General features: G+C 33.5%; 1 protein-coding gene across 4 annotated transcripts in view; it reads right to left on the reverse strand.

Annotated features, from left to right (window-relative positions):
- Positions 1-24,538, reverse strand: part of GRM5 (glutamate metabotropic receptor 5) — a 696,817-nt gene that overhangs the window by 380,913 nt on the left and 291,366 nt on the right. For all 4 annotated transcript variants that reach the window (XM_074304687.1, XM_074304689.1, XM_074304688.1 and 1 more), the window contains exon 3: positions 20,385-20,634. In XM_074304687.1, the coding sequence (XP_074160788.1) occupies positions 20,385-20,634 (250 nt within the window). The remainder of the gene's footprint in view (positions 1-20,384; positions 20,635-24,538) is intronic.

Here is a 24,538-nt window from a genome sequence, read left to right on the forward strand (position 1 = left end):
TTCTTGATCAGCATCATAAATGTGAAAATAAATTTAGAAAAATTGCATGTTTAACCCCTATTGGATTACTTGCTATCTGTGAAAGGTGGAAGAAAATTATGCAAGAGTGAATGTTGAAAAGTATCTTTCCAAATATTTTGAAAAATAAAAGCTATTATTATAAAATAAATAAAAAACTTAAAAAAAACAAATCTTTGCTTTTATTCATTCTAATGGCACAATAATATTTTATACAATATATATACAATAAAATATTATTGTGCCATTAGAATATTTGGAAAGAGATAGATAGATAGATATGTATATATGCCATAATTAGTTGACCCATTTCCCATCAATAAGCACCTCTTTTATTTCCATCAATCAATCAATCAAGCCAATCATCTTTCTAAATCCTGCTATGAATTTGTTAAGGTAGTTTTTCACTATTGTTTTAAAATTATTCCCATCTATCAATGAGATCTCTTAGTAAAACAGTGGACTTTGTGGTTTTTAAAAAAGTGCATTGTGGTTGATTTTTGAGGGGGAGTTGAGAGCACTTTAGACACAAGCAATCACCAATGTATTAGTGTGATTGACTTCCCATAAATTCTCCAACATCCATTATTTCCTCTTTTATCATTTTTGATGGGGAACTAAGTGATACATGCAGCAGATCTAATGCCAGTCCTTAAATCAGAAGAAAATTTGTCTTTTTTAGTTCAAATCTAGCCTCAGATATATACTGGCTATGTTAACCTAGACAAGTCATTCAATACTGTTTACCTCAGTTCCTCAGTAAATGAAGGGAAGTAAGATAATTAGGAGAAGGAAATGGCAAATCACTCTAGTACCTTTGGCAAGAATTAAACTCAACTGAAATAACTGAATAAATCTTACTGATAATTTATTGAATGTGAGAAATGTAACCAAAATTTGTTTTGATTTTCATTTGTTTATTGTCAGTGATTTGGGCATAATCTTAAATATGATTACAATTGTTGTTTCTTACTTAAAAATTCTTTGCTATTTCCAAATATTTCCTAAAGACTTAAGTCTAAGTCAATGATTTCAATTCTCTTATAATTTGGCTCCAATTAAATTTTCCAAGGTGCAGATTGGAATTATAATGGCACTACTCTTAGAGTGAGCATGGCTATACTCAAGTATCAGGTCTACCATTTAGTACTTGTACTAAGTACTTGAGTAGGACACTTGCACTTCAGAAGCTCAATTTTGTCATCTGTAAAATAATGATCATAATATATGAAATTTCTATCCACAAAGGACTATTTATCATAAGATTTCAACAAGACAACATAAAAGCAACTATAATAGGAAAGTTGGTTAAATAAATAAAAAGAAGAGTATTTGATTGATTAGCAATCATTAATTAAATAGTTTCATGATCTAGAGTAGTGAGAAGGTTCATGGAGATGCAAATGTTTAGATAGGATATAGTCTTTATACTTACAGAATTTAGTTCTAGAGAAATATAATCATGAATAACTGCAGAATACAAGAATTAATTTTATTTATTTATTTATTTTCCTAATGAAGGTAACTTTATTTTATTTTATTTTTAAAAATAATTTTAATTTACCAGGTATATGCATGGGCAACTTCACAACATTGATAATTGCCAAACCTTTTGTTCCAATTTTTCCCCTCCTTTATCCCCTCCCCCAGATGGCAGGTTGACCAATACATGTTAAATATGTTAAAGTATAAATTAAATACAATACATGAATACATGTCCAAAAAGTTGTTTTGTTGTATAAAAAGAATCAGACTTTGAAATAGTGTAAAATTAGCCTGTGAAGGAAATCCAAAATGCAAGTGGACAAAATTAGGGGGATTGAGAATTCTATGTAGTGGTTCATAATCATCTCCCAGAGTTCTTTCATTGGGTGTAGCTGGTTCAGTTCATTACTGCTCTATTGGAACTGATTTGGTTCATCTCATTGTTGAAAATGGCCACATCCATCAGAATTGATCATCATACAGTATTGTTCTTGAAATATATAACGATTTCCTGGTCCTACTCATTTCACTCAGCATCAGTTCATGTAAGTCTCTCCAGGCCTTTCTGAAATCATCCTGTTGGTCATTTCTTACAGAACAATAATATTTCATAATATTCATATACCACAATTTATTCAACCAATCTCCAATTGATGGGCATCCACGTAGTTTCCAGTTTCTGGCCACCACAAAGAAGGCTGACACAAACATTCTTGCACATACAGGTCTCTTTCCCTTCTTTAAAATCTCTTTGGGATGCAAACCCAGTAGCAACACTGCTGGGTCAAAGGGTATGCACAGTTGATAACTTTTTGAGCATAGTTCCAAATTGCTCTCCAGAATGGCTGGATGTATTCACAATTCCACCAACAATGTATCAGTGTCCCTGTTTTCCCACATCCTCTCCAATATTCTGCATTATCTTTTCCTGTCATTCTAGCCAATCTAACAGGTGTGTAATGGTATCTTAGAGTTATCTTAATTTGCTTTTCTCTGATTAATAATGACTTGGAGCATATTTTCATATGACTAGAAATAGTTTCAAATTCTTCATCTGAAAATTGTCTCTTCATATCCTTTGACCATTTATCAATTGGAGATTGGCTTGATTTCTTATAAATTACAGTCAATTCTCTATACATTTTGGAAATGAGTCCTTTATCAGAACATTTGACTATAAAAAAATGTTTTCCCAGTTTATTGTTTCCCTTCTAATCTTATCTGTGCTAGTTTTGTTTGTGCAAAAACTTTTCAATTTGATATAATCAAAGTTTTCTACTTTGTGATCAATAAAGATCTCTAGTTCTTCTTTGGACATAAATTCATGCTTCTTCCATAGGTCTGAGAGGTAAACTCTTCTATGTTCCTCTAATTTATTTATAATCTCATTCTTTTTTCCTAGGTCATGAATCCATTTTGACCTGATCTTGGTGTATGGTGTTAAGTGTGGGTCAATGCCTAGTTTCTGCCATATTAATTTCCAATTCTCCCAGAAATTTTTGTCAAACATTGAGGTGTTATCCTAAAGGCTGGGGTCCTTGGGTTTATCAAACACTAGGTTATTAGAGTTATTGATTATTTTGTCCTTTGGACCTAACATATTCCACTGATCAACTAGTCTATTTCTTAGACAATACCAAATGGCTTTGGTAACCACTGCTTTATAATATAATTTTAGATCTGGTACAGCTAGGCCACTTTCATTTGATTTTTTTTTCATTAATTCCCTTGAAATTCTTGACCTCTTGTTTTTCCATATGAACTTTGTTGTTATTTTTTCTAGGTCATTAAAATAGTTTTTTTTGGGAGTCTGATTGTTAGAGCGCTAAATAAATAGATTAGTTTAGGTAGTATTGTCATCTTTATTATATTTTTTTACCCTATCCAAGAGCATTTAATATTTTTCCAATTGATTAGATCAGACTTAATTTGTGTGGAAAGTGTTTTGTAGTTTTGTTCAAATAGTGTCTGATTTTCCCTTGGCAGATAGATTCCTAAATATTTTATATTATTGGTAGTTACTTTAAATGGAATTTCTCTTTGTAACTCTAACTGTTGGATTTTGTTAGTGCATATAGGAATGCTGATGATTTATGTGGGTTTATTTTGTATCCTGCGACTTTGCTAAGGGTGTGGATTATTTCTAATAACTTTTTAGTTGAATCTTTGAGGTTCTCTACATATACCATCATCAGCAAAGAGTGATAATTTGGCTTCCTCATAACCTACTCTAATTCTTTTAATCTCTTTCTCCTCTCTTATTGCCAAAGCTAGCATTTCTAATTCAATATGTAGTAGTAATGGTGATAGCGGACAATCTTGTTTCACTCCTGATCTTAATGGGAATGGTTGCAATCTTTTCCCATTACATATGATGCTTATTGATAGTTTTAAATAGATACTACTGACTGTTTTAAGGAACAGTGCATTTATTCCTATGCTGTCAAGTGTTTTTAATAGAAATGGATGTTGGATTTTATCAAATGCTTTTTCTGCATCTATTGAGATGATCATATGGTTTTTGTTAATTTGGTTATTAATATGGCCAATTATACTGATAATTTTCTTAATATTGAACCAGCCTTGTAATCCTGGTATAAATCCTACTTGATCATGATGTATTATCCTGGGGATCATTTTCTGTAGTCTTTTTGCTAATATCTTATTTAAGATTTTAGCATCAATATTCAACAGGGAGATTGGTCTATAATTTTCTTTCTCCGTTTTCAATCTACCTGGTTTGGGTATCAGTACCATGTCTATGTCATAAAAGTGATTTGGTAGGACTCTTTCATTCCCTATTTTTTCAAATAGTTTATATAACATTGGAGCTAATTGTTCTTTGAATGTTTGGTAGAATTCACCTGTGAATCCAATTGGTTCTGGAGATTTTTTCTTAGGGAGTTGATTAATAGCTTGCTCTATTTCTTTTTTCTGAAATGGGATTATTTAAGCAATTTACTTTCTTCTCTATTAATCTGGAAAGCCTATATTTTTGGAGGTAGTCATCTATTTCACTTAGGTTATCAAATTTATTGGCATAAAGTTGGGCAAAGTAACTCCTTATTATTTCTCTAATTTCCTCCTCATTGGTGGACAGTTCCCCCTTTTCATTTTTAAGACTAACAATTTGATTTTCCTCTCTCCCTTTTCTAATCAGATTTACCAAAGGTTTATCTATTTTATTGTTTTTTTCATAAAACCAACTCAGTTTTATTTATTAGTTCAATAGTATTTTTACTTTCAATATTATTAATTTCTCCTCTTAATTTTAGTATTTCAAGTTTGATTTTTGGTTGGGGGTTTTTAATTTGGTCTTTTTCTAGCTTTTTAAGTTGTAAGCCCAATTCATTGATCTTCTCTTTCTCTATTTTCTTCAAATAAGCTTCTAAAGATATAAAATTTCCCCTTATTACCTCTTTAGCTGCATCCTACAAATTTTGGTATGATGTCTCATCATTGTCATTATCTTGAGTGAAATTATTAATTGTGTCTGTAATTTGTTTCACCCAATCATTTTTAAAGATGAGTTTATTTAGTTTCCAATTACTTTTTGATCTATTTATCCCTAACTTTTTGCTGAATGTAGTTTTATTGTATTGTGATCTGAAAAGAAAGTCTTTATTATTTCTGCCTTCCTGCATTTAATTTTGAGATCTTTATGTCCTAATATATGGTCAATTTTTGTATAGGTTCCATGAACTGCTGAGAAGAAAGTATACTCCTTTCTGTCACCATTAAGTTTTCTCCAAAGATCTGCCATACCTAATTTTCCTAATATTCTATTTACCTCTTTAATTTCTTTCTTATTTGTTTTGTGGTTTGATTTATATAATTCTGAGAGTGCAAGGTTGGGATCTCCCATTAGTATAGTTTTGCTGTCTATTTCTTCTTGCAACTCACTTAACTTCTCCTTTAGAAAGTTAGCTGCTATACCACTTCGTGCATATGTATTTAATATTGAAATTGCTTCATTGTCTATGCTACCCTTTAGCAAGATATAGTTTCCTTCCTTATCTCTTTTGATTAGATTGTTTTTTTTCCTTTTGCTTAATCTGAGATAAGGATGGCTACCCCTGCTTTTTTGACTTCACTTGAAGCATAATAGATTCTGCTCCAGCCTTTTACCTTTATTCTGTCTGTATCTCCCTGCTTTAAATGTGTTTCCTGTAAGCAACATATTGTAGGGTTCTGACTTTTGATCCAATCTGCTATCCATCTCTGCTTAATGGGAGAGTTCATCCTATTCACATTTACCGTTAAAATTACTAATACTGCATTTCCTGCCATCATATTATCCCCAGATTATGCTTTTTTCCCTTGCCCCCCAAATCCCTTCCCCAGTATTAAATTTATGAGACCCACTTGCAACACGCAGCCCCCTCTCTTTAGTATCCTTCCCTCCTCCCTTTAAATTCATTTCCCTTTCTTGTTCCCTTTCCTTATTACTCTTTTCCTTTTCCATTTTCCTCTCCCCCTTTTTAATGAGCTATGAGAGAATTTTCTGTAAAGCAATATGTCAATTACTTTATCTTTGAGCCAATTCTGATGAAAGTAAGGTTCATACAATGTTCCTTCCCCCTCTAACTTCCCTCAGATATGATAGGTTTTCTTTGCCTCTTTATGAGATATAGTTTCCCTCTTTTTTATCTGTCCTTTTTTCTTTTTCTGACACTATCCCCTTTCCATTTCTACTTCCCCCTTTTTTTTGTTATATCATTAAAATCAAATTATACATGTAGTATTGATGTATATCCACAGCAGAAATACAGTTCTCAAGAGTTCCTTTTACCTTTTTCTGCTTCTCTTGGGTCCTACAATTGAACATCAAATTTTTTGTTTAGATCTGTTTTTTCCTTAGAAACATATGTAATTCTTCCATTTCATTAAATGTCCATCTTCTTCCATGGAAGAAAATGCTAAACTTAGATGGGTAGTTTATTCTTGGCTGCATTCCAAGCTCTTTTGCCTTTTGGAATATCAGATTCTAGGCCCTTTGATCCTTTAATGTAGAGGCAGCCAGATCTTGAGTGACCCTTATTGTGGCAGTTTGGTATATGAATTGTTTTTTTCCTGACTGCTTGTAATATTTTTTCCTTAGTCTGATAGTTCTGAAATTTGGCCACAATGTTCCGTGGAGTTTTGTTTTTTTTTTTTTTTTGGGGGGGGGTCTTTTTCAGAAGGTGTTCAATGAATTCTTTCAATGCCTATTTTACCTTCTGCTTCTATTACCTCTGAGCAGTTCTCTTTGATGACTTCCTGTAAAATAATATCTAGGCTCTTTTTTTCATCATAATTTTCGGGACATCCAATAATCCTCAGATTGTCTCTCCTAGATCTATTTTCCAGGTCTGTCATTTTGGCAAGTAGATAGTTGACATTTTTCTCCAGATTTTCATTTTTTTTGTTTGTTTGTTTTGCTTGACTGATTCTTGGTGTCTTAATGAATCACTCATTTCTATTTGTTCAGTTCTGATTTTTAATGAGTTATTTTCTTCATTAGCTTTTTCTTTACTTCTTTTTGTATGTTTCCAACTGAGTTTTTAAATGAGTTGTTTTGCTCTATGGGATTCTTTTCCAATTCACTAAATTTGTTTTTTAGTGAGTTATTTTCTTTTTCCAATTCAGAAATCCTATTTTCTTGGGAATTCTTTACCTTTTCCAATTCCTAATTCTGTTTCCCTGCACTTCCTGTGAAAACTTTACCTTTTCCAATTCACATTTCAGGAAGTTGTTTACCTTTTCTAATTCACATTTCAGGACATTGTTATTCTCTTGCATAACTTCTCTTTCCTTTCCCCATTTTTCTTTTAATTCTCTTTTTAGATTTTTAATAGTCTCTTCTAAGAGAGCGTTATTTGTGGTATTGTCTGGAGGCTATCTGTTGTTAGTCTCCTCAGGGTTGGAAATCTGCTCTTTTTCTACATGTCAGTCATTTTCTTCATTTTTTTTACTCATTTTTTTAAAGCCTTCAGGGTCTGCCTTCAGTACAAGGTTACCAGCTTCCTCTGCAGAGCTAGGATGGGTATATGAACAATATCTGTCCTCTCAGTGGGCTGCAAGGAACGGCTGAGCTGCGGGAGGGCTCTGGAAGAGCTCCATGTGGATGTGAGTATACCTGGGTATCACAGTCCTGGCTGTGTAAGTGCCCTGCGAGGAGCCCTGCTGTGAGGATTAGTGACCACCTTGGGTCCAGAGGTTAATGAGCAAAGGTATCACTGCCCCCCCACACACACAAATGTTCACTTTGAGTATTAGCAGTCCTCCTATCCCTTACCACACCGTAAGTGTCTTTGAATGGGGAGTTCAGTCAAGCTGGGGAAATTCCACTACCCCCGGCTGAGCCCCTCACTGGGCAGATGAGAGGCTGCCCCGGGCTGTGCCCCTGCTGTGTGTGACTGCTTCCCAACACGAGCCCCTTGCTGCAGAATGCCTGAAGAGCTGTGTTATGATCTGAGCTGAGTCACTTCTGGGTCCTGGGTGGGCACAGCCAGATCTTGTCAGGCTTTGGCATTCCTCAGAGTACCCACTACCCTGGATTCCAACTTCTCTGCTGGTCCACTACTCCAACACCAAAGCAAAGCAGTCAGGCTATGGCAGAGAGCTCTATGTAAATCTTCCAACCGCAGAGGCCACCTTGCTCCCGTTTCTATCCCTGCTCTGTGCTGGTGTACTCCTACCATCTCAGGTCAAACCTTTTCTGGAGATATTCCAGATTCTCTTCCACTGGTAAGATTTTGTACTTCCAAACTTTGTGGGTTCTACCAGTCAAGCACTGTTTTTGAGGCTGAATTAAATAGTTGGTCGAAAGGGAATTAGAGAGCTTAAAAATTTCTGTCTGGCTTCTCCACTATCTTGGCTCTGCCCCAAGAATTTATTATAAGAAAATAATACAAGTATTAAATAAATCAATATCTCAGTGCTTTTTTTTTTTCCTGAGAATTCTGTCTACAATGAGTTTAGGTGACTGATTGACTTTTTAATATACCTTCAATACTCTGCCGTTGTGCTTTTGTTTTCATTGTTCTTCTACCTAGCATATATTTCTTTACCCCTCCCACCAATGCTAACCACTGGAATCCTTTTAGTATCTAAGACCTATTTTACATGCTATCTTTTGTGTTGGGTTTTCTTTGACCATGTCATACAAAATGATCTCTGATCTCTCACACCTCTGGATTTCTTGTTTTTTGTTTTTTTGGGGTTTTTTTGTTTTTAATTATTTTAGTACTCATCACATTTTGCTTTGGCTTATATATTAATCTTTCAAAATCATGCAATCATATGCTTATATTATCATATAGGCAGGTGATATATGAATATATGTATATGTTTATGTATGATTACATGTATGCTCCATAAAGTCCAATGTATGTCACTGTATAGAAATTTAACAAGTTCCTTAACAGGTAATCAGTGATAGCTAATGACATTCCAAAGGTTTTACAAAGCAAGTGTAGGAGTAGAGAATTTCTGAATTTTAAGTGCTCTCAAATTGTTTAAATGATAATTAAACAAGAATCTCCAGCAAATGTTAGCTTTTTTTCTGAAAAGCTCCAATGACAAGGAACATAATACCTCCTGAAGCTACCTATTTCACTTTTTAACAGCTCTAAAAGTTAAAGTATTTTCTTAGTCAATACCATCCAGTTCTTGAAACCCAATAAATAATTCCCTCTGAATTTGTTTTCTTTACCATGTTTAAGAGATAGTTAAGCATAATCTTAATCAGGAATTAAAATAGCTCGTTCATTTTAATACTAATGTCAAAGAAATTCAAATACCTGTTATATATAGAGGATATAGAATGTTATGCCATGAATCCATGTTAATATCTCTTCTAAGACAAAAGCAAAATGTTGTGGGAAAAGCACATGATTAATGTCCCAGGGAACTGTTCTTTTCAATTAGAATTAAATAAAATAACAAGATAAAACAGTATTTAGTGCTCTTATCTCACCAACACATAACTATCTATCCACTTTAAATTCGAAAGGTATGTAAGCCAAGTTAGGAGAAAAAAAAACAATTTTACTTAATTGTACTTTCTAAAATACTTAACTTGTCTCATTATACCTTAAAATAGTATCTAATAATTACACTGAATATAATAAGTCTTTTTATAAACATTTGCAGCTTTAATAAATGGATGATGAATAAGTTGAGAAAAAAATTGCCAACTAAATTATTAAAATAACCTGGTTACAAGGAAGTACATGGTTAAAATATAGATATTTCTTTTTTTTTAAATTTAACTATAGTTTTTTTTTTATTTACCAGATATATGCATGGGTAATTTTACAGCATTAACAATTGCCAAACCTAAATATAGATATTTCAATGATGCATTTATTTTCCATTGTCTCATTGATATTTACTCAAAATTAAACTGAGACAAAAGGGGATGCCCCCATTTATTTTCTTATTTGACCTTCAACATGAAACATAATAACTTTAATGAAGCCTAATATAAAAAAGATTACATAGATATTTCAACTTTTTTAATGACAATAAAGCAAATATATTAATAGTTCATTCAATTGGATGGGGCCAATATTTCAGTACATTTTTTGCTTACTATATGACTTTGGATAAATCACTTCCTCTAAAAGTTTCATTTTTGGTATATATTTTGCATTTATCTATCTATCTATCTATCTATCTATATAATTTCACCTATATATTCATTATTTAGGGCAAGATTTGTATCATTTTTGCCCTTATATTCCCAAATGTCTAGCACTCAATAATTCTTATTAATTTCAACTTCAAATCCAGTCATTGTTACTCAATATGCCAGTAACATTGCCTTCCTTTTGGATATAAAATATCCTTGTAGAAGATTCTCAGTAAAATTATTTGCCTACTCTAAAACATCAACTATTTTTAAAAATCCTGTAAAATCTATTTACAATTAGTTGTTTACTCTCAGGACAAGCATAAGAACACTTAAAACCAAAAGCCTTATATAAGTATGTCCACAGAAGACTGACCAATATTTACCATTTTTTCTTAACCCAATTTGCCTATGATGATTCATCAGACCTTAAGTTTGAACTCTTTTCATGGAAAATAGGATTTTTACTTGATCAATTTCAGTAAACAATGACAAAAAGCTTAAAATAAGCCATTAATTATATTTCTTTTTGTTTACTGGAAACTGACATATAAAGACACTCTGAATTACTCCAGGCTTAATATAACTTGTTGTGGAGAACAGGGTATCCTTGGTGAATAACCATTAGCACTTAGTGCCTCTTTTAGAATCACAATAATGACAAACAACTTGGACATCTTAGAATGTAGAAAAATATATCAATTGTTTTTTGGCTAATGTTGGATTATACTTCCAAAATTAAGCATTGTCAAATTTCCAAGAGTGTCTGATAATATCTGAAATGTATTCTGGAACCCTCTATCATCCCAAGGCTGAAGATCATGCCAGAAGGGCACTGGCCAGATGTCAGATCATCAGATGCCTTTTCTGCAGTGAGATGTGCTTGATCTTAAATCAAAATATTGGAGACATTTCCAGTTATCACCCAAAGTACTACTCATTGATAACTTTTCAATGTCAACAAAGTCATTCCTCTTTATTTCAATTGCCAAGCATAGCTATATATAGCTTTCAAATGATGACCTCAATGCCATTAGCATTGTCTTCCTCCTTAACAAGTACATATTCCAAACTCACAAATAAAAGGTAAGGATTCACAGCCAGCTCTTATGACTTCATTGTGTCCTGCATAGATCTCTGAGAGTCTGAGGCAAACCTGTTAATGCCAAAAATAACCATGAAGAGGTGAGAAGCCATTGATCCAGTGCCAGTCACCTGGAACTATTCATCAAAGATACATTTATTTTTCAGAGACAAAGTTAAGCTAGAAATATTTACAGTGGACTCTATTTAGCACTAGGCCAAATATTGAATGATAGGGTGAGAAGGGATAGTAATGATAATCAGCTATAATTATAGTAATTATTTGTATTTCTGGATTGCTCAGATTTTGGGGAAAAATAAAATGCTACCAAAGACAATATAATATGCATTCATTATTTCCTAAATCATCCTAAGCATCTCTACCATGAAATTACTAACAGTAATACATTTTATAGCATTTTTAGTTTCACCAAGTGATCACCTCATAAAAAGTCTGATGAGGGAAGTAGCATTGATAATTCTTGACCTCAGTTTACAAATGAGAAAACTGAAATCCAGAAATTTTGAGCAATCTGCCTGACGCCAGTCCATTAGCTATTGTATTATATTGGATAAAAACTAGTTCTACTCTGAGATCAGTACTCTCATGTTTAGCCAAACATGCTTTCTGAGGGACCACCCATTTATCTTTCAAACAGTTAGAGAGCACAATGGATGAGGTTCTGAGCTTGGAGTTAGAAAGTCCTGATATAAAATCCAGTTTCAGGAATTTATGTGTTATTGATTCTCGGCAAGTTAATTAACCTCTACCTTCATCAATTTCCTCTACAAAATGGGAGTAGCAACAAAAAACAATAATAATATCAAAGGATTGTTATGTGAATCAAATAAGAAAATATTTTAAATTGCTTAGCACAGTGTCAGACCTATGGTAAGTGCTTAAAGGCTTGTTCCTTGTTCCCATCACTTTCTTTGTTTATATAAAGAAAATGAAAATGTATATTTGGATTATTCTAGGCTTAATATTACTTAGTAGGAAGAACAGGATATTTTTGCTGCCTAGTGTTCTCATAAATATACAGGTGTATAGCATACAAACTGAAAATGATTCAAGTAACTCAAGTCAATAAATTAAATATGAACTTTCAATATGTCACATTCTTTTTTAAGAGAGGCAAGACATTAAAAAAGCTTCAATATGCCAGAGTTCTTTACCTCTACATTTTATAATCTAATGACTCATAAATTGACAAATGCATGTGAAGTGTTCTGGTTGTTTTTTTGGAGGTCTCTGGACCAGTCTTCCTTTCAGCAGAGAAATCACAATGAGAATAGCGAGGTGTTAAAGTCCAAATTCTTTATTCTTTCCTTCAAAGTCTTGTTTTCTTGTCTGGGGCCCAGGTTAGTGTTCTTAAGGTTCTCCAGAATGTGTCTTAGTTTCTGTGGGGGAGGCAGAAGAGCCACCACAATGGTCTCTGTCTTGAAGTCTGCAGTCTGAGAGCTTGTGCTTCAGCCTTCAGCCCTCTGTCTTCACTCAATCTGTTCCAGTCTCCTTCCCAGTCTTTCTCAGAGCCCTTCTGAATCTGTTTCCAACTCCTTTTGAGTCTGTGTCTGGCTCAGATGGGAATTGGTCTCTATGGAGAAATAAAGGACAGGCCTGCCACCATGGTGGTGTGAGATGGAATGAATGAATCTGGCTGAGTTTATCCTAGTTTATATACTCTATTATAATTAATTACATTATCCTAGGTGTGAATCTTGTAGAATAGATGTTAATCTTGTAGAACTATATTAAGTATTAAGTTTATGTACTGAACTAGAGAACTATTAATCACCATGCTAAACTAGATAACCATTATATTATCGATTCCACTGAGTTAGCACCTTGTAAAATCCTTGTTCTGGTAAGTGATACCCTGGGTCAAGAGAAACATTTGAGTCCATTCAAAGCTATGAGAAATATTGATTATTGTCCTAATGAACAAAATATCTTTTCACAGTAGAACCTTCTGTGACAGAATATATATGCTTTAATAAGAGTCTATATGATATTAGTGGAAGAAGTTCAATACTAGGTCTTGAGAATCTTAGGCTCAGATGTGAGTCCTGATACTGTACTGAATCAGTACAAATCAGAAAATTATTTCATTCACTTGTAAAATGGTCATAATATAGCTTCAAATATTCTTGAGAAAAATTATTTTGTAAACCATAAAATGTTATTTAAATAATTTAGCATAATGACATTTTCAAAGAATTAATAACAGCTACATTTTAGTGTTATTCTTTTTAACAAACATTAAAAATTACCTATCATGATGAGAGGCAACAACAACATAGACCACACTAATACACTTTTTAATTTTTCTAAATGAAAATTTTTTCTCAATTAAATGTAAAAAATCTTAGCATTCATTTCTTCTAGGTAACTTAATCATTTTATAAATAATGTCATCATGTTTATTAATGAAAAGATGATAAATTGGACACTTCTCTGAGACCAAAGATAATCATTATGATGGCTGAGGGCTTATATACTCTTTTAGAAGAGGATTGTTCCCAGGAGTGGCAGTCAACTCTGATTGGTTAACAATTAGTGAGAAAGTGAATAGTAAAATGAGGAGCTGGACCTGAAGTTCAATTATATCATTTGCTTAATGATACTTCTGACCTTGGCCAATCTATTCAAAGAATTTATCCCTAATCACACCTGAGTGAAACACAATTAAAATTCATTTTCACAAGATTTTGAGTTCCAAATGTTTTGCCCTCTCTTCCTTCCCCCCTTCCTAAAATGGTAGGCAATTCAATTAAAAGTGTACATGTGTTGTCATGTAAAACATATTTCCATAAGAGTTACAGTTATAAAAGAAGAAATAGCTCAGAAAAAAAAGGATAAAGTAAATGAAAAAAAGTGCATGCTTCCATCTGCCTTCGGAGTCCATTCATTTTTAATGTAAATGTGAATAGCATTTTTTTTATGAATGATCATCACACAATGTTGTTGACACTTTAAACAATGTTTTCCTACTTCTACTCATTTCACCTTGCATCAGTTCATACAAATCTTCCCAGGTTTTTATGAAAAATGCCTGTTCATCATTTCTTATTGCACAATAGTCTTCCATTGCATTCATGTGTCACGGCTTCTTCAGCAATTCCCCAATTGATGGGCATCCTTTAAACTTCTAACATTTTGTCATCATAGAAAGGACTGCTACAAATATTTTTGAACATATGAGTCTTTTCCCTTTGTTATGATATCATTGTACAGCCTTAATAGTGATATTGCTTGGTCAAAGACTATGTACAATTTGGTTGCTGTGTCACTATGGCTTCAATTTACTATACTCTACCAATGATTATTTAATGTCCGATATTTCCCCCAAGTGCTCCAATATTTATCTTGTGATAGATGTGAGGTTGTCCCTTGGAATTGCTTTAATTTGCATTCCTCTAATAAAAAAATTTAGAGGATTTCTTCATGTACCTTTAAATAACTATTTTCTTGAAGTAAACATCATCTATTCATATTCCTTGATTATTTATCATGTGTATTCTTCTAAATTTGACACAATTCTCCATATAGGTAACAAAGAAAGCCTTCATCAGAGATACTTGCTATGAAGATTGTTTCCCACATCTCTGTTTTTTCTTCTAATCTTAGTTGCAACGGGTTTGTTTATGAAAAATATTTTCAATTTAATATAATCAAAATTATTTATTTTATGTTTAATCATGTGCTTTATCATTTATTTGGTTGTGAACATATAATAAGTCCTCTCTTAAGAATTTGGATGCTACATCATATGATGTATATGTGTTTAGTATTGATATTACTTCATTGTCTGTGATACTCTTTAGGAAGATGTAGTTTCCTTCCTATCTCTTTTAATTAGATCTGATTTTGTTTTTGTTTTGTCTGAGATCAGCCTTGCTACCCCTGTTTTATTTTTTAGTTCAGTAGAAGCATAATAGATTCTGCTTGAGCTTCTAACTTTTACTTTTTATATGTCTCTCTCCTTCAAGTATGTTTCTCTAATTTTGGAATCATTCTACTATCTGCTTCCATTTTATGGGAGATTCATCCCATTCACATTCACAGTTATGACTGTTAACTTTGATTTTTCTGTCCTGTTTGTCTTCTCTCTCTTTTCACCATTTTCCATCTCACCATATTTTGCTTCTCTCTATCATATAACCCCAATCTTTTACAACTTCTGTCAGCCCTTTCCCCCCTTTACTGAATATTCTTTCCTCCTTTCCTGTTGAGTATTGCACATATTATTCCTTCTTTGAGCCAATACTGATGGGAGAGTTTCAATGATATATCTTTGCCCAACCACTCTTTCACCCCTCCCTCCCTTGTAATAGTTTGTGTGTGTGTGTGTGTGTGTGTGTGTGTGTGTGTGTGTGTGTGTGAAATAATTTACTCCATTATACCTTTCCCTTCCTTCTGTACTGTGTACTCTTGAGCCCTCAGTAGGATTATTGACACTTTATTGCTGAATTTCCAATATTTCATTCTGTGTTACTTCAGGAGAGTATAGGATATTTATTTTCTAAACTTTTAATTTACCTTAGAAGTATGCTCTGCATAATCAGTATTTTTTTTAAATGTTTGCTGACTGAATGATTACATGGATGGGTAAGGTGTTACCCCTTTTGCATTTCAACAACTTTGTTTATGAAAAGTAGAAAAACACAGGCAATTCTGAGAGTTTTCTGGGAAAGCACTTCCTCAGAGAAAAGTAAACCCTGGGAAAACATCTTACAGTTATGCAAAGATTTAAGAAAAAGCAGTCTTTAAAAGAAAATGTAATTACTACAGTATCTTTTCATTTCCTAGCAGCTAATTTTCATATGACTATTTTGAAGACTTTGGAGTTGCTACCAGAGAAACTCTTATAACTAGAACATTATAACATATGGAGTAATTATTAATTTTTGATTTGCAACATGTCTCACCTTAAGATATAAATTAATTACTTCATATAAGGAGACACTGATTTGAGAGGAGTCAATTAGTAATGAGGGAAGATGCAGAATTGTTAGAAAAGCTGGAGAAAAAAACTTAAAAAAAAAAACCATGGTTGTCCTACAACTACTTAAAATGAATTAATTAGAGTATTAGCAACATATCATGTTAAATCAATTAGTTATTTTATGTTTGCCCCCTAACTCCACTGCATGTTGTAGTACCTTAAATTCAATAAGTATTTAAGTACCCAGATGCCATATGGCAAAAGTACTAAGTTTGACACACACACAAAAAAAAAAGAAAAAGAAAAAGAAAAGAAAAATCCCTAAATATCGATGAGATTGCATTGTAATGAATGTCTAGATGGTGTATTAGCAAGAGAACTAAACTCTTGTTAGGCCACTTACTACCTATGTTACCTTGAGCACATTGTCTAACCCTTGAGGTCTTTGGTAATTTCACTTGCAATTTGGACGATCAGATTAAATCCCTTTCTAAGGTCCCTTTTAACTCTAAATCTATGCTGATTTTATACATACAAAAATAGAAAAGAACCTTGTGGCAAGGAATGCAGTGGTTTTAGATGCCATCTACTCAGAGTAAGTGCTTAATAAATGTTTGTTGATGGAATGACTGACCTCCTTGAGAGACAGCATTTCCTCTGGAGCAGTCCTGACAAGGGAACTTTCAGATCCTGTTTCTCTAAATTTGTGATTATTAGCATTCCCATATTAGCAAAATGAATCATAGACTGAAAATTGAATACTCCTTATCTCGGCTGTTTACAGAATATGGGAGACTGCAATCCATTTTATTATTAAAATGTAAAAGGGGATTCTGTATAGCAAAAAGGACCTTCCTCTTAAGTATATCTTTTCTAATTATGTATCAACAACTATCTCTGTTGAAAAGCTAAATTGATAGTAGCTCTTATCAATAAACACATAGATACATGAGTGCTCATACATATGCTTATGTACATACATACACACATACACACACATACACAATACATACTTACACAGTGCCAGCAATTGGCAGTGTCTCTTGTCCTGGATTTTTTTTTAAGTGATTTTTGGAAAAATCCACTTCACAAAGTGAAGTAAGGAATCTGATTTAGTTCATTATTTTGAAAGACATGCTGATGAATGCAAAGAATGTCTGATTATTCCTTTGGCATCATTTTGCCAGAAAAAAAAATTACTCATAAGCTAGTAAGAGGAAAGTGGAGTTATGCAAGAGAATAAAGTAGTCCCAGAGGGTATTTATGCATTTTTCAAACTAAAGGAAAAATGTTTTAAGAAATATTTATCAAGATTTTGTAATGATTATGTTGGTTAGTAATTCTAATATGTTTTAAAGAAATAGATACATAGAAAGAAAAGGAGAGAAATTGAGACAGCAGAGAGAAAGACAAATGGAGACCGCAGAGAGAAAGACAAGAGACAGAGATGGAAGAGGGAAGGGACAGGGAGATAGAGACAGAAAGGGAAAGACAGAGAGGAAGAGAGACACATAGAAAAAGACAAAGACAGACAAATTCAGACAGAGAAACAGTAGAGAATCACAGAGAAAAGAAAGAAAGTGCAACAGAGAGAATCACAGAAAAACAGAGAGAATAGAGGAGAGAAATCTCATCCTAAACTGGACATTCTATCAAACAGAAGGGCTTCATAAGTGTGAAATCTAAAGCACAATGGGATATCACCTAATAATTCAAAATAAAACTCTAACTACCCCATAGATTCATAGATTGTCAGAATGGTAAGAGACCTTAGGACATAATATATGAAAATAAAATCCAACAATCTCATTCAATACTTATTAGCAGAAGCATGTACAAATACAGCATAAACGGGTATTCCAAGTAAAGGGATTTTCCAAAGTGATGTATGGTAGCTTGGTTTTTGAAAATTATAGAAAAGTTAACATGTTTTTCCTACATAACTCCACATATGTGATACAATGAAAGGGTTTTGAAAAAGAACTAGCTCTGAATATTTTACTAGATATCTCTGTGGCACTGGGTGATTCAATTATTACCCTTGTGTTTACTCATCTATCAAAATGGATTTCATATGAAATCATTCCTTAAGGTCAAATATATGATTCTTTAAGATCATCATGAACAACAATTACTGAATTATGCATGCTAATTGATATATATTTAAGTAATGCTGCCAGAAGCTAGCAAAATATGTGAAGGTCTTTGATTCTACAGAAAATTGATGTGCTTTCATGTTCCCCCCTCACATTCTATACTTTTATTATTCCAGATAGTAATAGGAACTTACAGCTACTACCGTTATCTTGTCCTCACTGCCTCTCAAATGCTGGCTTATTTTGACCACAATTATATGCAAAGGGGTAATACTCAGAATGGTTCCATTCCTCCATTATGTAACAACTACCACTATCTTTACCCTTAATCACATTCCTATCCTGCTTTAAGGTTTGTAAAGGATTTTACAAGCATTATATCATTTTATTCTCACAATTCAATGATGTAATACTATAATTGTCTTCATTTTATATATAAGAAATGATATTTGAGCTACCAGTACTCTGACCTCTGGGAAAGGTACATATTAATGTACAAAGAAAACATTGGGTATTTTCATGATTAAGTAAACTCAAAACATTCTGATCACCAAAAAATATGATACGCTTTTTCATGAATAAACCACAGCTATACTCTTCACTTAGATCCTAGTGAATCTTGAACCACTTGTATTTTTAGTCATATATTCAGTTTTGTATGGGCAAAGCAGAATTATCATCATGACCAAAACATTTAACCATCAACAGACATACTTCAATATAAAGAATGGCAAATTTTCTAAATTATTAATTATAAATAAATATTAATTTATTAGTAACTATAAGAATTATAAATATATAATTAATAATTGACTATAAATAATGATAACATAATTCTTCTGTTGCTTTCAGTGATAGCAATATGTCCTCCTGAAAAAATAGTCTTCCTTAATAATATGAAATATGTTATATAAAAAACTGAACAAATTCTTTAAAAATCATAGCAGTGAAGGATAAAAAAGTCATTTTAAAAAGAAAAATATGAATGATGATAATAATCAAAAGAAGTCAAACTATTTTAGCATTTTTATTATTGAAAATAAAGCTTTTTAATATTCAAAATATTCATGAATTATTTTAAAACTATTATCAAAGTTGGAAAAACTATAATGTTTTTATTCTCTTGAATAAGTAGCTATATTCTCACATGCACATTTTTTTCCCCAACAGACAACCATAACCATTCATTTAACCAAATCTTATTCTGTGGGTCAAAGTGCAACAACACTTAAAAAACACTTGTTTAAGTTTGATCTTTCTATTTTTTCCTTAAAATCGTACTGAAATAGTCCATTCCCTTTAGAGATAAGTCTAGATATAGTTCTTTCATATGAGTAGTAAAAAAAAAATTATAAGTTTTTCAAGTTTGCAAATTTTGTATCATCAATTCTTTCCCATGTTCTAGAATGGGGACCTATTTTCTTAAAAAGTGGTTATGGAATAAGAAGTTGCATTAATTATTAATTCAGCATCAAAAATAAGTTGGGATGAGTAGAACCGGGAAACTAAAAAATGAGTTATGAAATATTATGAAATACCTTTTTTAAATCTTTTTTTTTATTTTGCAGGGAAAATTCAAAGAATTCTGAACATCAGTCCCCAACAAAGAACTCATTTCTCACATCGTTATCCCCCCACACGAGCCTATATACAATACATATTATATATGTGTATATATATATACATATATATATATATGAAGAAGTAATGTGAGATCTTATTCTTTTGTGATTTCTTAATCTGGTCCTAAAGTTATTCTAGAAGAAGTTTCTATAAGAAATGGCAGTTTCCTTAGATGTTCCATTTCTGAAGGAACTATTTAATATAATAACCCTAACTTCAATATAAAATTTATGCAACTAAAAATATGGTAGTCATACTTGTAGGCTTAATACCATATATAACAATTCATAGTAATCCTGATAAAGTGAGTAATAAAATAAAAAGTTACAGATACGATCTACAAATATTTCCTGTGTATTCAAGATTTTAAAAATTTAACTCCAATGAAAATATTCTGTTACCAAACAATTAGGCCAACCCATGAAGAGGTAGAAATATGATTAATCAAATATGAACATTTCTTAGGATATTTCTGTCAGGGAGAAGAATAAAAAAGTGATTCTCTTTTCTGCTCACCTTCCTAGAAGCAAAAATTCTCCAGCTAGTCCTTGGCGTCTCATAGCCATCAGCAAACCTCTTACTGTCATCCCCTCACAAAAGCAGGCCACTACTCTTGCTTTGGGCAGATGACTAATAAGCTTTTTCAGGAGCTTGTCAAAACTCTGTTCTCCAGCATTACTATAGATTTTGTAGGAATGAGCAATGCAGATTCCTTCTTTGGCAGACATGTCTTTAAATGCTTCCATTCCACTTTCTCCATAGTTGCCTATATGAAAACACAAACAAGTGTATGAGAATTAATTACACAGAAATTGGTGCATCAAGCATAATAAAGTTCACATGGCAGTTTTCTAATAAATGGACTTTATGTTCCATATAATTTTTTAAAGTATATGAATAAGGGGCAGCTAGGTGATGTAGTAGATAGAGTACCAACCTTGAAGTCAGGAGGACCTGAGTTCAAATCTGGCCTCAGTCACTAAACATTTTCTAGCTGTGTGACCCTGGGCAAGTCACTTAACCTTAGCAAAAAAAAGTGTATGAATATACTTAATGGGTCTTGATGCCTTTATTATTTAATAATCCTCTCCCCCAAAAAAATCAGATGTCATGAAAAGTCATACTATAGCAACAGATTCCTTGAAGGTTGCATTAAATAACATATTTACATATGAAACCCACTTCATCCAAGCCATCTAAAATACAAAAGTTCTCAACATGTGGATTCCTGAATATACACATATGTGTATGCATATTATACAAATAATAATAAAAATAATTTCAATATAATTGTATTTCTTTATAAGGCTATGTAGTTTTTATATTTATAATTATTATTCTTAGAGGGCCATAAATTTTACCAAACTAACAAAGGTGTTAATCACACAAAATTGTACCCCTGCTTTACAGTTTCAAGAGGTAGTCATTCATTCATGTTACTCATCTTTACTTAAAAAAATATTAGTTATCTCTCTATGATTTTTGTCTGTAAAAGAGCCAAAGTAATAAGGAGTCCAAAATAAAAGCAAGTTCTAAGAATGAAGATAGCCCCTCTTTAGTGGCAAAAAATAATAATTCAAATGTATGTATATAATTAGTTTGCAGATCTTACCACTGGGGTATAAGCCACCAAGCTCCCTTTGCTGAGGGGAGAGAACTGCTTATTTTACAAATGATTAAAAGTGAAAAGACCTCTCTCTGAAAACTTTGATTGTAATGCCAAGCTGATCTGGGGATTCTATAATTCTAGGTTTATTTTAGTAAACTTTATTCCTTAAATGACTTTCTAGAGGAGAAACATGTATGATCAATTCCTTGAAGACTTGGAAAAATAACAATATACATGGCACAATTCAACCCAATAAGTAATTAATAAACATCTACTATGCTAGGGAATGGGGATTCATGTCCCTCCCCCCAAATACTATGATTTTACAAAATAGAAATTTTGATATTCTCTACATTTTTCATAATCACCATCAACAATGTGTTTCAACTTCTTACTTATATTGTAATTTGTTTTTTTTTTAATGTCAGGTTTTTTTAATTTTATTTTTTATTAATTTTTATAATTATAGCATTTTCTTTGACAGTACATATGAATAGGTAAAATTTTTTTACAACATTATCCCTTGTACTCCCTTCTGTTCCGAGTTTTTCCCCTCCTTCCCATCACCCCCTCCCCTAGATGGCAGGCATTCCCATACATATTAAATATGTTTATATTGTAATTTGTGAGGAAAAGTTAATACAAAATGTTGGAATACATGGGAGAACAGATGAAATACACAGTTGCCATCTGACAGTGGCTGCTTGAAGATTTAACCCAGAATGGATCTCCTCTTGTGAGATGATAAAAAGAGATTGAGAAGCAGTTGCTGTTTTCTGACCTCTCTCACTGAGAGACAATTGCATTGTCTGATCTCTTTCCTCTTCCCTCTGGCTCTAATTTATCTCATTACAGTCCACAACATCTGTGTCAGCAAAGGCTGCCCTGCAACTCCTTCCAATGTTATGATCCACAGTTGTGGAGGCTCTCTGAGAATTGGCCTGTCCCTTCACAATTCTGCATTTTTTGCTGTTATTTTTCCCCCACAGCATGGTCTGCACACTGAGGAATGCAAGTAGCATTATCACTTCTGGATGGTTGTAGCAGGTGTTGATTGAGGTAAACTTTCTAATGGAGAAAAGGATTGTAGTCAGCATTTAAGTCTCTCATCAGTCTCCTGGTTTGGCCCTTTAATGTATTGGCCCATTTAATTACCTTGACTAAAAAAGTCTTATCGGGGCTCTTCTTCCTTAACTCTGGAAGGATCTTTCTCACGAACAGCTCTGGTTCTTGTAATTCTTATCTTCTATCCCATGTAGATCCAGAAAGTAGTGAATGGAAGGGAACAAATAGATTAACTGCTTGGGGGAGAGGGTTTGTTTATATCCCTACAGATGGAGAAGGAATCAGATGGGTGCCAATGAGCCATATTCATCTTGTCAATAGGAGAGAGATGGAACAGACCCTTGAAATGAAGGAGAAGACCCAAGAAACATCCGGTGGTTCCATTGCTGATTGTGACCACCACTGAAAGTACATGGCAGTTATGGTAATTGACTCATGGACATAAAAAAATTGTCAATGAAATGAATGCAGGACTTCAAAACCCTCAGGAATCACTGGAATCCCTGAGGCATGATAAGACTGTTATAGGACTTGAAAACCTTCAAGAATCATTGGATTCGGACTTCCGGCCAAGATGGCGGCGTGGAGGCAGACAGCTGCTTGAGCTCCTCGTTTTCTCTCAGAACTTACTTCATGACAAGCCTCTGACTTAATGCTTGACCCAGAAAGAACTCCACAAATTATCACCAAGAGAAGACATCCTTGAAAGTCGCCAGAAAAGGTCTGTGTTTGTTCGGGGGAGGGTCAATCAGACTGGGCGCAGACTGAGGGCAGACAGCCAGAGCAAGACAGGCAGCTCACACAGCTCAGACCGGAGGGGGAGGGGTGTGATCTCTGCCGTTTCTGCGAAAGGGCTTTTGCCCCAGTGTGGATGCTCCATCTTGGCAGCAAGCCAGGAGCAGCAGAGAGGGTGTAAACACCGAGGTGAAGATTAAAACCCCAGAAAGCCAGCATCTCTAAGAGCCCGGCCACACCCAACCCCCACCTGGACTGACTCGGTGCGTTCTCAGAGCCTCAGAGCGCAGACTCAATACAGTCATTTCTGTTCTGTTAGTGGCTCTCTGCTGCCCTACCCCCAGTCTGTAGAGGAAGCCCATTAATAACATCCAGCCCTATCCCCCGCAAAACAGACCAATTGTTTCTCTTGTCAGTTTGTTTTCTTTGATTCCTACTCTGACAAAATGAACAAAAAATTCAAAAGGGCTCTAACCATTGACAGCTTCTGTGTGGAGAGGGAGCAGACTTCAAATGCTGAGGAGACTAGGAACAGAATGTCCCAAGATGTATCCCCTGGGAGGGATATAAGCTGCTCCTCAATACAAAAGAACCTCATAGAGGAAATCAAAAAGGCTCTCACAAGAGAGCTGGAAGAGAAATGGGAAAAGGAAAGGGAAGCTTGGCAAGAGAGCCTGGAGAAGTCATCCCATGCATTCAAAGACAGAATGGATAAAGAAATCAAATCATTGAGAAACAAGATTAGTGAGCTGGAAAAGGTAAACAACTCCAAGGAAAAAAGGATTAGTGAGCTGGAAAAGGTAAACAACTCCAAGGAAAACAGGATTAGAGAGCTGGAAAAAGAAATCAGCTCTCTAAAAAATAAAATGGATAAAATGGAAAAAAATTCCATAGAAGATAAAAACTCAATTGGACAATTACAAAGAGATATAAAAAAAGTGAGTGAAGAAAATACATCATTGAAAATTAGACTGGAACAAGTAGAAATGAATGACTCAAGGAGAAACCAAGAGGGAGTCAAGCAAAACCAGAGAAATGAAACAATTGAAAAGACTGTCAAGTACCTTACCAGAAAGACAACAGACCTGGAAAACAGATCCAGGAGAGACAATTTGAGAATAATCGGACTCCCTGAAAAATGGGAGGGAAAAAAGAGCTTGGACACCATTTTCGAGGAAATTATCAAAGAGAACTGCCCAGACGTTTTGGAAACAGAGGGTAAAATAGACATTGAGAAAATTCATCGATCACCTACTGAAAG

Source organism: Sminthopsis crassicaudata, chromosome 3, assembly GCF_048593235.1.
Source record: "Sminthopsis crassicaudata isolate SCR6 chromosome 3, ASM4859323v1, whole genome shotgun sequence".
NCBI lineage: Eukaryota > Metazoa > Chordata > Mammalia > Dasyuromorphia > Dasyuridae > Sminthopsis > Sminthopsis crassicaudata.